The sequence below is a fragment of the Zootermopsis nevadensis genome, unplaced genomic scaffold (assembly GCF_977971745.1).
Source record: "Zootermopsis nevadensis isolate Lab colony 2312 unplaced genomic scaffold, Znev_1.0 Znev_ptg000031l, whole genome shotgun sequence".
NCBI lineage: Eukaryota > Metazoa > Arthropoda > Insecta > Blattodea > Termopsidae > Zootermopsis > Zootermopsis nevadensis.
The window spans coordinates 3,355,117-3,369,410 of NW_028259163.1; the positions used below are offsets into that span (position 1 = coordinate 3,355,117).

At 37.0% G+C, this 14,294-nt stretch overlaps 1 protein-coding gene across 4 annotated transcripts in view; it reads right to left on the bottom strand.

The window, feature by feature from the left end:
* Positions 1–14,294, bottom strand: part of Nuak (Nuak family kinase 1) — a 43,534-nt gene that overhangs the window by 20,038 nt on the left and 9,202 nt on the right. For 3 of the 4 annotated variants that reach the window (XM_022069963.2, XM_022069965.2, XM_022069964.2), the window contains exons 3-18: positions 12,785–12,863; positions 12,197–12,317; positions 11,645–11,796; positions 11,098–11,163; positions 10,238–10,368; positions 8,910–9,031; positions 8,180–8,406; positions 7,188–7,371; positions 5,890–6,180; positions 3,551–5,334; positions 2,960–3,104; positions 2,563–2,731; positions 2,284–2,451; positions 1,366–1,608; positions 786–929; positions 46–175 (exon numbers count right to left, since the gene is read on the bottom strand). In XM_022069963.2, coding sequence (XP_021925655.2) covers positions 46–175; positions 786–929; positions 1,366–1,608; positions 2,284–2,451; positions 2,563–2,731; positions 2,960–3,104; positions 3,551–5,334; positions 5,890–6,180; positions 7,188–7,371; positions 8,180–8,406; positions 8,910–9,031; positions 10,238–10,368; positions 11,098–11,163; positions 11,645–11,796; positions 12,197–12,317; positions 12,785–12,863 — 4,156 coding nt within the window. The remainder of the gene's footprint in view (positions 1–45; positions 176–785; positions 930–1,365; positions 1,609–2,283; positions 2,452–2,562; positions 2,732–2,959; positions 3,105–3,550; positions 5,335–5,889; positions 6,181–7,187; positions 7,372–8,179; positions 8,407–8,909; positions 9,032–10,237; positions 10,369–11,097; positions 11,164–11,644; positions 11,797–12,196; positions 12,318–12,784; positions 12,864–14,294) is intronic. The other variant, XM_022069966.2, reaches the window with a different exon arrangement.

Below are 14,294 nucleotides of genomic sequence, written 5' to 3' on the forward strand. Positions count from 1 at the left end.
GAAAGCTACCACAATGTCTGAATATGGTTTGAGCTATAAACTCACTCTGGAGAGAAGGGTGGAGAAGAGTGATTCTGCCGTAAGAATCTCAAAGCCGTCGTCATCGTCATCCTCTTCAGCAGAGCTCAGACTGTCATTGTGTTCTAGTGGCGGTCGTCGGCTTGGTCTGGAACTCCTATAAATACATACAGTTTGTAACACTTACTATTCTTTATCTGATTTATCAATACATTTAATATCATAAGTTATTTCAGTGTTCTTTTGGTAATGATCCACGGGCTAAAAGTTTTCTAGAGTGGCAATACTGCAGATACATCCAATTTTTGCAGCTGATGCATTGGTTTAAATTGACATAGCTGTATTTTAGCTTCTTTGCCGTTCAATGAGCAATCACAGACAAACACTTTCTGTGACCTGAAATGTTGTTACCAGTTAATGTATTGTCCTTTTTTTCAGTACTTCCACGTCAAGATATGCATGGCTAAACGCTTCACAAACACCAGCATAAGATTTTAAAACAAAGTAATGTTCAAGAATGAACACACATTCTACTGGTGAATATACCGTGTTTAGAAGGGTCTATTATACGAGGGTGAACCTGATTGTGATTTTGTTCTTATATTAAAGTACATGATTGTTACTGGATTGCATTTTAAATGGCACACCTTGTACAGATGTAAAATGGTAGTGACGTGGTTGATGCTGTAGTATTTCTCATCAGAAATAGTGCAAAATTAAATCTGATCAAACATCATGCCCAATGTTACAATAAATGGTCGACTCACCTTAGCCTGTGCATATGATGGAAAGGCCTCTCGTCATCCAGGTCATCGTTGCCCAGAGAACTGTGCCTCTGAAGAGAAACGAACGGACTGTTCAGGTTGTTGAAACCTTCATCCTCACTAGCCCCACTGTCGCTTAGCAGACTGCTGCAACAAATATGTGGGAATCATTTAACAAACACTGGAAACATCATATGCTTTCTTACAAACTGAAACAACAAACAAAATTTACAGAATATACAGTAAAATGTTACTTCAATTAACATTAAAACCACACAAAATATTTACTTTTCCAAATACTTGGCTCATTTTCCCTCCACAATCCTACATAAATACATAAAATTATTTTCTTATTACAAAATTATCCATCACCATACTTATAATTAAAAACAACATTTTGGACACTGGAATCTGTTTCCATCCTCAGGTATAACCTAGTCCAGCGATAGGGACTAGCTCAATTGATTGAGCCAAACAGATTAGGTTTTACCTGAGGATAGACACAAATCAGGAGAAAATCATCGACTGGTATAGAAGATACGCCTTCCTTCACTTGCAGCTCAGAAAAAAAAAGACCAATTACCTCATTCTTCTGGGCTTGCTAAAACGACCAGAAGAGCGATGGTGCTGTCGTGACGCTTCAGTTGAAGCTTCTGACACGGAAGGTTCCAAACTTCCAGCCCTTGGTGTAACATAGCCTCCTCCCTCCACTGCAATTGGGATGATGTACTCTCTCGGAGATTTTCTAATTGGTTCTGGACCAGTCGCTGAGATGGTACTGTCCGTATCGGAGTCCTGAGTACTTTGCCGTGACAAGCTGCTTGATCTTAAAACATGACAAAAAGAACATCAAGTTCATTAAACATAACCTAGCATTAGGTCTAGCTCACCTGTTACAGGTATTTCAAAACGAAAACCCCATAATATTTTTACATATTTTCCATACATATCTTCTTCCACAGTGTAGAATTTAGACTGCATTTTGACGACAAAACGCAAATGTACCTTTACAACAGTGAAGATGTTAGCTGCGATATTCTTTGCCGTGATGCAATGTGATCTTGTAGACAGTTACCAACATTTTGGAAGAACACATTACCTCCAACTCCAGGGTGAAGTGACAGCAACAGTAGAAGTAATATGTTCCTCCAAACTGCTGGGAAAAATTTACCGGATCACATGGTGTTATAACTCGGAACATCACAAGTTTTCTCTGTTTATTTCTATCATCCTTAATAGCATCTAAGAAAGGTTCCGTGTTTTTAATTACACTATTTATATTACAAACAGCACTGTATAAATTGTATTCTTTATAAACTTCACAATTTTGACATTATTTCTTAATTTATTTTACGGACAAATGTTGGATAACACCAAACATCCAACATGGCTCCCACCCAAAAACTAAAGTAATACATATGTTATAACCTGTATGGAAGAATTACCACACAACAAAGTCCTTTAACTTAGCTACATATAAGCTGAAGTTCACGCAAAGTACCTCTGAGACAGCGACCTCTGTTGTTGTAAAGAAGGAACTGGAGGTTTGGCAGGTGGAGGGCTACACACTGTATTCCTCCCCATATCCTTTTCCACGCGTATTGGTATGATGTGTTCCCGCGGTTTACTCTTACTGCTAGGAGTTCCTTCTGGTTCCAAAGATGATGACCTACGTGCAACATAAAATGAAATATCGGATTACCATAACAGTTATGTGCCTGTGCACACGCAGAAAACGGTCAATTATTAGAAGCATGCTAAACATGTAATGCCCCCTAACCTGTATGACAATGGCTTCACATCAGCGGCTGCAGCTACAGGGAATGCAACTTCTGAGCGCTGGGTTAGCAACCTAGAACTAGGACTACCAACCATGTGTTCCACTTCAGTCCTGTACTCTCCTGGTGCTCCTGACTCTGGTCTTGATGTTGGTTGAGAGGAAGCGAAACCTACAAAACACAAGAGTCCTTACTGAGTAGTTAATGGTCACACAAGTCAAATTCCTGAAAGTTCACTGTCATGTGACATTTCAGGTTCTCAAGTGCTTATGATAACCATGATGATGGAGGTGACAAGCACCTCTGAAATTCAATAAACTTCAACAAGACTACATGGTGCAACAACCCAGAAGACAGCAAACTTCTAATCATAAGAGATTGGTTGCATCTCATACGTACCTAACTGAATTTCAGTTTTTGATGTTCGTCTTCTTGGTAATGTGGCAGACTTCAGGGTAATTTCAACTTTAGCCGATTTCTTCTTTGCGGGCACTGATGGGTCCAAGTTTGTTTTGACTGTCTTACTAGCAGATGTGTCTCCTTGCTGAAACCAGAATTTCTCTTTTGCAACAACTTGCACAATCTACAACAGGTCACATGGTACTTGTGCAATTAACAAAACAATCATGATCACCAACAAGTATGGTTATTAATTATGTTAAAAATGTAATAATTTCCACCCTGAGAATGTTATTACACACAAGTATGTGCCAAGAAAGTAGACATCATACAAATAACATTATAACCAAAAATTAGTTTATGGCACTACCACCACAGAAACAGATTCCTTCTCGTCATTGAGTCAAGGTCAATAAGAATGTAACTATAAGCATTTGCAACACGCACCTCTGAAAGTAATATTATGTATTCAAAAATTTCACTTCAAAGCATTTTAGAATGTAAAAGAATACGCAGATAGTTCACAGCATATGAAAAAGTTAATAGGCCCTTTAAAGCAAAAAAACAAAAAAGAATAGACTGAATACCAACCTTATGAATATTGTCACTATCCTCGTTCTTATTTGCTTCATTTGCACTTTGCTTCTCAGGAAGAGTTTCACTGCCTTTGTCAGCCAACTGTTTCGCTATAGATTTATCATCAAATGGGAAATTTGTACTCTGCGGAGTAGAAACCTGAACAGTTGCTACTCTCACATCATTTGGCGCAACCTGCACATAAATAGTTCTTTTACCAGAAGATGTATCAGTAGGAGAAATTGGGGGAGATTTAGGAGAAGAAGAATTACAACTTCCAGCGCTCTTCGTTTTGGGTTTGTCAGGTGAACTAGGAACCGGAGGCTTTGTAGATGTAATTTTTTTGACTGCAGATGGATCTGTTTCCCTTTTGCTTTCCTCTGCAATCGCATTGCTGATAATTTCAACTGCGTCCTTTAATTTCTTTATCCTGGCTTTTTCTTGCTGGGACACTTTATCTGTCATTTGTAATGCTGGGACCAATTTTAAATCTGCCTCTTCACACTTTAGTGTGCCTGCTGTCAAACTTTCCTCAGCACTGATATTTTCACCCCCATCAGCTCCATCCTTCTTTACCTTTGTATTCGGACGTACAGAATTTATTTCGTCAGTCTGAACTGCACAGGACTCCATGGATGATTGATTGTCCTCAACTGACTCAGGCGATGCTTCCTCCTGCTTCAAGTGCTGGGAATTTTCAGACTCTTTTGAGGAACTGAAACCAGATGTTGTGGTCAAGTCAGTATTGTTTGAATTTCTTTCTACATCTTTTACAGCCCTAGATGCATCAACATTACCATTATCACAGGATAAACTTTTTGTTGGAATAATTTTAGAATTTTGTTCTACTGCTTTCTTTGACGTAGAGTTCTTGACTGGTGTCGGCAAGGAAGTTGAAGACAGCGATGACCTTCTCTCGAATGCCTGTTTATAATCACTAACTTTAACTCCAGGTATAAATACTTTTTTTGGTTTTTCTGTCGTCGGTGACTTGGGATCAGAGCCACCGAGAAAGATATTAAATTTATCGGCATTTTCAAATATTTTTGAACGTCTCCTTTCGACAGGTTTAGTGGGTGTGGCCAACTCCTCTGCTCCAGAGGATTTATCATTACTTGAGCTTAATTTACCAAGGCTTAAATCACCACGGCTCTTCTTTGTTTTAACACCGGCCGTCTTTGGCACATCAACAGTTCTATTTTCACTACTGTCTTTGGAAGATGATACACAATTTTTCAAAATTTTATCAGAAACATCAGAATTCCTGTTTGTTTTGCTCTCATCTGCTTCTGTTTTTACCACTACTTCTTTCACTTTTTGACTAGAACTATCATTTAAATTACTCTTAGCATCAGTTGGTTGTTGACTAGATTCAATCAAACCTACTTCTGTTGAATTCTGCTTATTTTCTACTGAAGTATCTGATATGGAATTATTCAATACTTTCTTTTTCTTCTTCACCTTGGGTTTTATTGCTTCAACTGGTGGTTTGTCTGTTCCCTCTTTTATTTCACTTTCACCAGATGGCACCTGCGCTGTTGTCAACATTTGCTCTGCATTTTTTTCAACACCAGTTCCTTGCTCCTTATTTTGCGCTGCTTTTTCTTCAGGTTCCATATCTTTAGTCAACAAAGTTTCAGTATTACTTGGAACACCATCAACTGATGGTGGTTTTGATTTTTTTGTGGAACCTTTCACCGACTTCCTTGTTGTTCTGTCTCGCGTCGTGGTTGTTTTTGTCGGATCTTTCTCTAGAGTTGTCTGTGTTACTGTATCAGCTTTACAACTTTCAGCAGAATCTGAAACCAGATATAAAATAAATAAATTAATTAATACTTTAATGGGCAACTAAAGCTACTGCGCTTTGTGAACATGGCAATAAATATCCAAGTTCCAAAGAATGCAGGAAATGCTTTGACTAACTGAGCAAGTATCAGCTTCTGAAGAAGGACTCTGCTCTCTGGAGTTAGTTAACTACATCTTAGACAGAACGCTGACTGCTACAGCAGATTTAAAATTAATAATCAATACAGTTCACTAAATGAGAATTATTAAGAAGTAAGAAGTACCCAATGTTCTTGACCCCAAAACTATTAATGAAAATGGGCCATACATTAGCACGTGATCACTCTATCGTAAGCATTTGGACACACATACAGTATTTTATCCTCACACTTCAATAAAATGTTAATCCACTTTGAATTAAAATACATGTGTTCCAACTGTAGCAGTCTAATACTCCTGAGAAAAAAAAATAAGCAGTCTCTTTAAATGTCTGATATATCAGTACACAGATCTCCTCTGCAGACACAATCAAGCAGCACTTGCTAAAATGGTTTGTTATTTGATCTCACCCATAGCTACGTGCGTCTTATCCTTCAAAATTTCTCCATTCCCTGCAAGAGGGTCATTTGGCTCTTTGGTAACGTTCGAACTGATTGGTTCGTGTAACCCAGTATTAACATCAACATCCATTTTCTCCTCAGGAACTGACATGCTTTGCCTGTTTTCTTCAGTGTCAGAACCTCGCCTGCTCCAACTACTGGATCTTACTGCCGACTCCTTCTGTTCAACACAATGCTCCCTTCTCCCGACACGTTCTTTTCTTTTGGCTCCACCACGAGCTGCATCCTCAGTTGATGTTCCTGTTGCATGAAGACATTATTTCCAATCATCATCTACCTATCAACCCTTCTCTTAATACAATATTGTGCCAAAGATAAAGGCAAGAAATATAAGCAGGTAACAGAATGTCTTCATTCTTATACCCTTACCAAGTCTCACTAATACCACCCCTCACCCACCCCTTCAACTCCCTCACCACACGCTGTCAAGAATCTTAATGTCTGTACGACAAACCAACACATATTTTAAGACATAATGCCACTATTTACTGATTCAAATTGATTCTGTACATGTTTCAATCTCACTTTATTCTCATTTTAAGTTTTTATTGTTTCACAAGTGACATTAAACAATAAACTGTGTAAAGCATGTGTTATCAGAACTTTTTACAAGTAAAAGATCAATGCCACAACTGACCGTTACTAGGTGCAGTGCGACCGACAGATTGCAAATACAGTTGGCAATGTTGCGCACTGCTCACTGGGTCAGAGAATCTCTCACACCTCACCCCACCCTATCTACCCATATTCTTTGCACCCTTTTAGTAATATAGCCTCTGACGCTCACTAACACTAAATTGTTTTGAATATTAAATCAAGAAAATGCAAAAAACATGTGTCTTTCATTCTGAGTTTTCCACATTCTCATTAACACTTACAGCCTGAAACCTGTAACGCACATATAAAATCTAGTAAACACCGAAATATGCATGTAAAAAAACACACATTGTTTCTTCCCAGATGTATTATGATGACACTTCTACAATTCTTTCTAATCTCACAATTAAATTAAATCTAATGTTACCAACAAACATTCCCGCTGTACTAGATTAGTGCAGCCTAAACATTTTAAACCTCCTATTTAACAGCAACTACCAATCAATATTATTTTACTGTAGAGCAAACTTACCTCACAACATACAAAGCCATGTAGTATCTATACACGAAAGTTTCTATACGTCATTATCAAACTGTCAAATACTTAAAAAACATTTATATAGACAGCAAATCAAAATAATAACACTTACCTTCTTCCAACTTCCTTTTGGGTGTATCCTTGGCATCCCCACCACTTCCCCTTCGATTCTCCATTTGAAATTCCCGTATCCGTCGCTCGGCTGAAGGTACATCCAGTTCCGTTAGACTGCCAACTGAGTGGCAGCGAGGTGGTCCTATCTGGTCTGTAGCAACTGCTCCGGAGTTGCCGTCACCCTAAAAACATGTTTCCAGTGAACAGGAAAACTCTTCACATATTTGTAATAAGAACTGACTTTGTATCTTACATTTAACTCAATCCTACAAAACAAATTACTTTCCTTCAAAGGTCTTCACATGAATACAGAAAGTAACCACAAACGATTTTAAGACCGTTTATAATTTAATATTTAAATAGATTAAACGTCATTTTAATTATTTCAGTTATAACCTTATGACCTCTGAATGGTCCAATCGCTTCAGGATTCCTGACCACAATTTTTCACACATTTCTCATCACCATGCGTGCTTCATGCCCTACCCAGCTCATCCTTCTTGATTTGATCATCCTAATAATAATTGGTGATGAGTATACACTGTGCGGCTCCTCATTATGCAGTTTTCTCCAGCTTCCTCCCACTGTCCCTCTAATGTACAAATATTCTCCTCAGCACCATTCTCAAACACCCTCAATCTGTTATATGTTCTTTCATTCATTAAACTCAATAAAAATCTCTCAAGCGGTCACCCGATGGCCCTCAGTCCATGATCTTCCCTTAATGTGAAAGACTTCCATTCCATAAATCCAAAACAAACTTAAATCAGATGAAATTCAGTAGTTGGCATGAAGTTTCTTTATGGCAAATCTCAAATTTTCCAGTCAGTAACTTATGGGCAACGCCGAATTTACGATGTGAAAAACATCCTAAGACAATTAAAACAAACGTACATTAGTAGTATTTCATAATTTCACTACAGTTTATTTTATGAAAAACCAGATTAAGTACTTGTAATACAGCCAGCATTCAACACAAGGCTATTTTACCTGTTCATCTGTGAGCAACATCTTATCACTGCCAACTGCAGGAGGTGGTGGAGCTAAGGAAAGCAGAAGATCAAGCCGAACTGGTGTCTGATTTGCTAATTCCTCTGCTATATCCAGGCATGACTCTGCGTGACCTTCGTTCACCCACCAATGAGAGCATATTTTTTCTATATCAGCGCGACGAGCTGGTGTAACGGTCAGCATCTCTCGGATCAATGGCGAAGCAGCTGTACATAAAAAATAAACCGTACCTTTCAGCTCAGTCTTCACCAGAAACAAAATACTTAACCATTACAAAGGTCAACTTGTCAATGTTTTTTAAATTAATAATAAAATCTTTACACTAACGATCATATGAAAACCCATAAACATGTTCTGTGGGGAAAAAAATACAGAATTACTGTTTGTTAAAGCTGGTGGTAAATATAGTTAACATTTTGCTTTAAAGAAGTGAAAGTTATGTGCCCTAATTACACAATGACAATAACAAATAGAGTAGACAAGATATACTCTTTGGAGTACAAAATTACAAAGGCATTCTTCATGCCACATCATATACACTAATGTGATCCAAAGTGACTAGTGCACAAGAATTAGAACACTTGGATCCCACTGTTGCAACAAAAGAAAGTGACTAACTAACTAACTAGATGGCTTACCGAACCCGAAGGTTCATAACCGAATTAACCAAATAAATAAATTAAAGCAATTTCAGCTAAACATAACTTACGTGATGGTTTCTTTGGTTCAAAGTAGTCACCCTGTGAAATTTGCTTTACAAGCCGCTTGAAGTTTGATCCATCAAATGGCATTGCACCATACACAAGTGTGTATAACAACACACCAAGAGACCTTTAAGAAAATTACATAATTGTACACTAATTAAAGACAGACTTTAAAAATATATCCAAGTTACCTGCTTGAAAATCATAAATGATATATTAATCACTATCAAAGGTTATCATCATTAAATATACAAAACCATAGCATGTTTCAAACAGTCATTTAAAAACTATCAGAAAAACAGCTGGATCTCCAACGCATAGCCAACACCTTCTAAACGATGTGTGACATGAATAACGTTGATACCTTTTCATACATGTCCTAAAATAATGGTTTAATTTTCTGGTATTTCTTGACATTGTGTGATCGAAAGTGACAATGTTAAAAAACCACTACAAGCACGTGCTGTCGCTGGTGCATAACATTGTATCAAGTACAAAGTTTCACTGATACAGACTGAAAAACAAACCTTTATTTCAATACAGACCAAACTGCGTTAAAAGATAACAAGTATTAAATCCATACAAATATTGTACTTGTGACACAGAAGTTCACAATATGTATTCCATACTGGATACTGGGAACGACCTGTTCTTCAAGTGCCTGAGCACTGCGGGTCCCAACTCTTCATTGGCTTGATCTATAGACATTCGGTAGGACTCCTTTGACAAGGGATCAGCCCATCGTGAGGCCTCTACCTGTACGCAGGACAGCACAACACAGAAAGACGCGGACAAACATCCATGGCTTGAGTGGGATTTGAAACCACGGTCCCAGCGACCAAGCGGCACAAGGCCCACGCCTCAGACCGCGCAGCCACTGCGGACCCCACTATATGTATTCAATACTTTTATTAACTTCCTTCATCTCCCACCAAGTGTCAGCATCACATGGAAAACCACATACAAATTCAAAATATGTCTGCGATCTTATCACAAGAAGTGTTTAAAATGTGTTAAGTGCATATGAATTTCATAGATGCATACATTAAACTTCCAATGAGATTCAAAGTTTCTCATGGTGATAAGTATGAAGACAGCTGTATTTTGGATTGTTGCACCATGTAGAATAACATTTCAGAAGCGTCTGCTGCCTCCATCATTAGGGTGATTACAGCAAGCACTTCTAAAATGTCAGCAAACTTCTACCAGATTACATAATGCAACAACCCAGAAGACAGCCTTCGTAATTAAACCTCGTTTCACTCTCTAAACAAACATAGTATTAATATACTGCTGATAAAATAAAAATTGAGGTTAATTAAATAGTTCTCACCAGCAATCAACTTCAGGTCCATGATAGGGGGTTCCTTTGACTATCTCTGGTGAGGCATATAACGGACTGCCACAAAATGTATTCAAAAGCCTCTGTTCATCAAATACATTTGACAACCCAAAATCTGCGATCTGTTGACATGGTTATAAAGAAATGTATTTCAGTTAAATTACCTAAACATAACGGTATCATCAGTTCTTATGCATAGATTATTTAATGCCTAACTCAAGAGCAAGGAACATTTGAACAGACATGTCGCCTAATATTTAGTACACATCACAAAGGTTGACATTTCTTGCAGGAAACACAAACATTTTCAGTTTAGGCACAAGAAAATTCTCATGAATTGTGTTGTTCTGGGTGAAAAATCCCAGCACAGATAAAAACATCTATCACAAACAATTTCTTGAACCCTACATTATTATTAGGGTTTCGTGGATATCACTATTTATAGAGTCACCTTCTGAGAAACAAGCCACGCTAAGGATGAACTAAATACAAGGGCGAGTGGTAAGTAGGTTCCTTCAAAAGTATTTCATTTTTTAAATATTTTCAGTTCAGTGGTAATACATATTCCCTGATGCAGTCTGCACAACATACAAACACTTTAAATGTGGAAAATTAAAATACTTCAGAAAATTTTAGGTTTTCATGGCAGAGAAAACGCAGATTGTGGTCTTGTGGACACCAAAGTCTTGCAGGTGGCTACCAATATGTGTGGAGAAACTTTTTGCCTCTTCTGTGGATTATCTCAAATTTCTATTATCCAGGAAAATATATTTCCCAACTAACCCAGATAATTAGGAGTCTAATGTATACGAAAAACAGCGTAATAGCTTGCCAGTTACCACAACACTTACCTTAGCACTTCCATATTCATCCAACAAAATGTTCTCTAGCTTGAGGTCTCTATGACAGATTTTATGCTGAAAAGACAGACAACATTCTCCGTTACGTGCCATGTGGTATGGCATGGACAACAACACTATAACAATTTCATGATATTAACACGATAACAAGAAGAAGGAATCAACTATGAACTAATCGCAGTTGACTGACATGCTTCAATAAATATCACACATGACAACACTCGTTCTTTCAGCAGGACACTACATTCCATTTTCTGGACTTCAAGATCCCAGGACTGCTAGTATACATTTAAAACAGAATTTAGCAATTCAATTCTAAAGGGTTTTGACGACGGTAGTTTACACTTAAAATTAATCATTGTCAGGACTTTTTCCATCATCTGTTCTTTAAAACCACGATGTTTCAGAGACAGAACCAGCCTCCGAAACGTCGTGGTTTTAAAAAACAGACGATGGAAAATAGTCTGACAATGAATAATTTTAAGTATTTAGCAAGTTTACTTTAATTCTGCTAATAAAATACAGATGAAAAACTAACCTTATGGCAGTAATATACAGCTGTTGCAATTTGCCTAAATATTCTCCTAGCTTCTTCTTCAGCTAAAACCTTTCTTTCACTTAGAAAATCATACAGTTCTCCTCCTGCCGCATATTCCATTACGAGTACCATCTTCTCTCGGTTTTCAAACACTGGAAAATTACGAATTACACGAATAATGACAATCTAATTTGTAGCCCATATTTCTAATTTCCAAATTTAAACAAATGTGTTCCCTGTGATTTTGTATTATTAATGGTATTGATTTTTATTTACTGCAGTTACAAATATTTCTTATGATGTGGTAAGACTATAACTACTTTTTCGATACACGATATCCTGACAAAGTTCCATTTCACTTCCTGAATCCATACCGAGTCAAAATAAAATACTTCAGCAACTTTTAGTGTAGACTCCTAACACTTAATTTTGACATCCACATGAAGAAAGAGAGATGGATAAATAAAATCTCTTCATCATGCATTAATTTCCCACACTTCAGTCAAGAAACACATGAAAATTATTGAAATTCACACCTCCATGAAAATTTACCTTCATATATATGTATGATATTTGGATGCTGAACTGATGACATTATCTGAATCTCACGACGGATTCGCACTAGATCTGCTTCAGTCTCAATTTTTGCCTTCTTTATTGTTTTGATGGCAACCTGTAAAAAAATATGAATACATGTTTCATGAAAACATTGTCAAGAATGTATCATTTACACTTTCTGGTTCAGCTGAAGTATACAGTATAGCTACAAAGGATTTCAAGTACCAGAAACACCTGCCATTGAGAAGGCACATCTTAAAGAAGAATTAGGTTTTATACCATGTCGAAACAATCACGTTATAGGGGCTAAGCATGGAGACAGACATAAATACACACTGTATAATCTTACAGAGTCCCTCAACTACTTACTCAGTAGTCAAAAACTAGGAGACATACTGATTTGGTTCAGTCAGCTAGATCCTCTTCTGTCTTTAGGTAAAAGGGGAAGGACACAAACCCTAACTATTGGGTCCCTGGTCGAGCTAGCCTCAGACAATTTCTGTCATCATCAACATTATTGATGAAATAACAGCTACGAAAAAAGTAGTCATTGTGCTAAACTTCACAGCTAAAGTACCTTACCTCTTGTCCCGTTTCTTTGTTGATCCCTAGTTGAACTTTTCCATAAGTTCCTTGCCCAAGCTTCTTAATTATATCAAACCTGCAATGAAATTAATTAATTCCTTTAGAATAAGAGCATTCAGCATTAAAAGCTGCCCTGTTAATAGCAATGGTAACAGACCTCATTTGTCAATTTCAAAATTTAAAGGCCGGCTGCATCTTCAATTTATATATCTACACTATAAAATCTTAATTATATACAGAGTATATATAATAAATTATAAATTAATAACTACAGAACTTGTTATTTATATCTGTGCAAACATGAAAGACACTGGCATTTATGAAGTACTTACGCCATTTTCATCCACGTAAGTGCACACATATTTGGAAGGAGACACACATCATAACAGAAAGGGATAAATAAACTGGAAACCATACTTTTAATAATCTATTACCCCCATCATGAAAATCTGTCAAAATTAAGTGATTTATATACCTGGGTCTTTAACCCCCCTATTGGTCAATGAACTTGTAAAAAAAATTTTGGCACCATGACTTAAGATTTTGAGTTTGAGAGTGCAAAGGCCGCAAGCAAATATTTCATTAAACTTCACACAGACTTGTGTTGGAAAAGAAACCAATTTTTCCATCAATTAGCATATTTTGCTATTTAAAGAAAATAACATAAGTATATCCTAAGTTTAGTTGTCATCATGTTAAAATTACACTCCTGACTTAATATTCAGAAGTATACTTGAACTTGGCTACTTTTTCAGTTTAAACAGCTTTATTTTTAGAATGGAAAATGTTCGGTAAACCTACTCAATCTTAGCCGCAGCATGAGTCCATTATTTGTAAATAGCCTTCCGCTGAGCAACATCAGTAGTAGTGATGCCAACAATAATGTATTTTTTGTATACAAGTTGATCATGCTTGCCACAATAAAATTGTACTCACTTGCCACTGGAAAGTCAATTCACATCGGTAACAAAAGACATAAAACTATGAGAATGCCGTCATAACTCTAAATATTATGAAGCAATTAGTATTTAGAGAATCCTCAGTAGGCTCCAGGACTTTTAGATGGCTGTCTTTTGGGTTTTGATCTGTGTATTCTAGTACAAGCTTACCAACATTTCAAAGGTGCTTCCTGCGTGTCATAAGACTCATCGCCCTGATGATGGAGGCAGCAAGCACCTTTAAGATGTCAACAAACTTCTACCAGACTACATAGTGCAACAACCCAGAAGACAGCCATTTTCATACTTACCATGGTGACAATGTAAAATCTTACCCTCACTGCTGTGACTTGTTAATTATATTTTTGATACTTTTAATTTAATTCCAGATCTTGAAGAAGAATTATGAAGATACTGTATGAAGAAATTTAACAGTGCTGAGTTTAAATTAATGATGATTATGAAGAAAATGATTGTGCCTTACTTTGAAGTAAGAAACACCATAAACACTGCAGTCAAACGAGAGTAAATATTAACAAAATATGAAAGAAACCAAAAATCATAGCCTA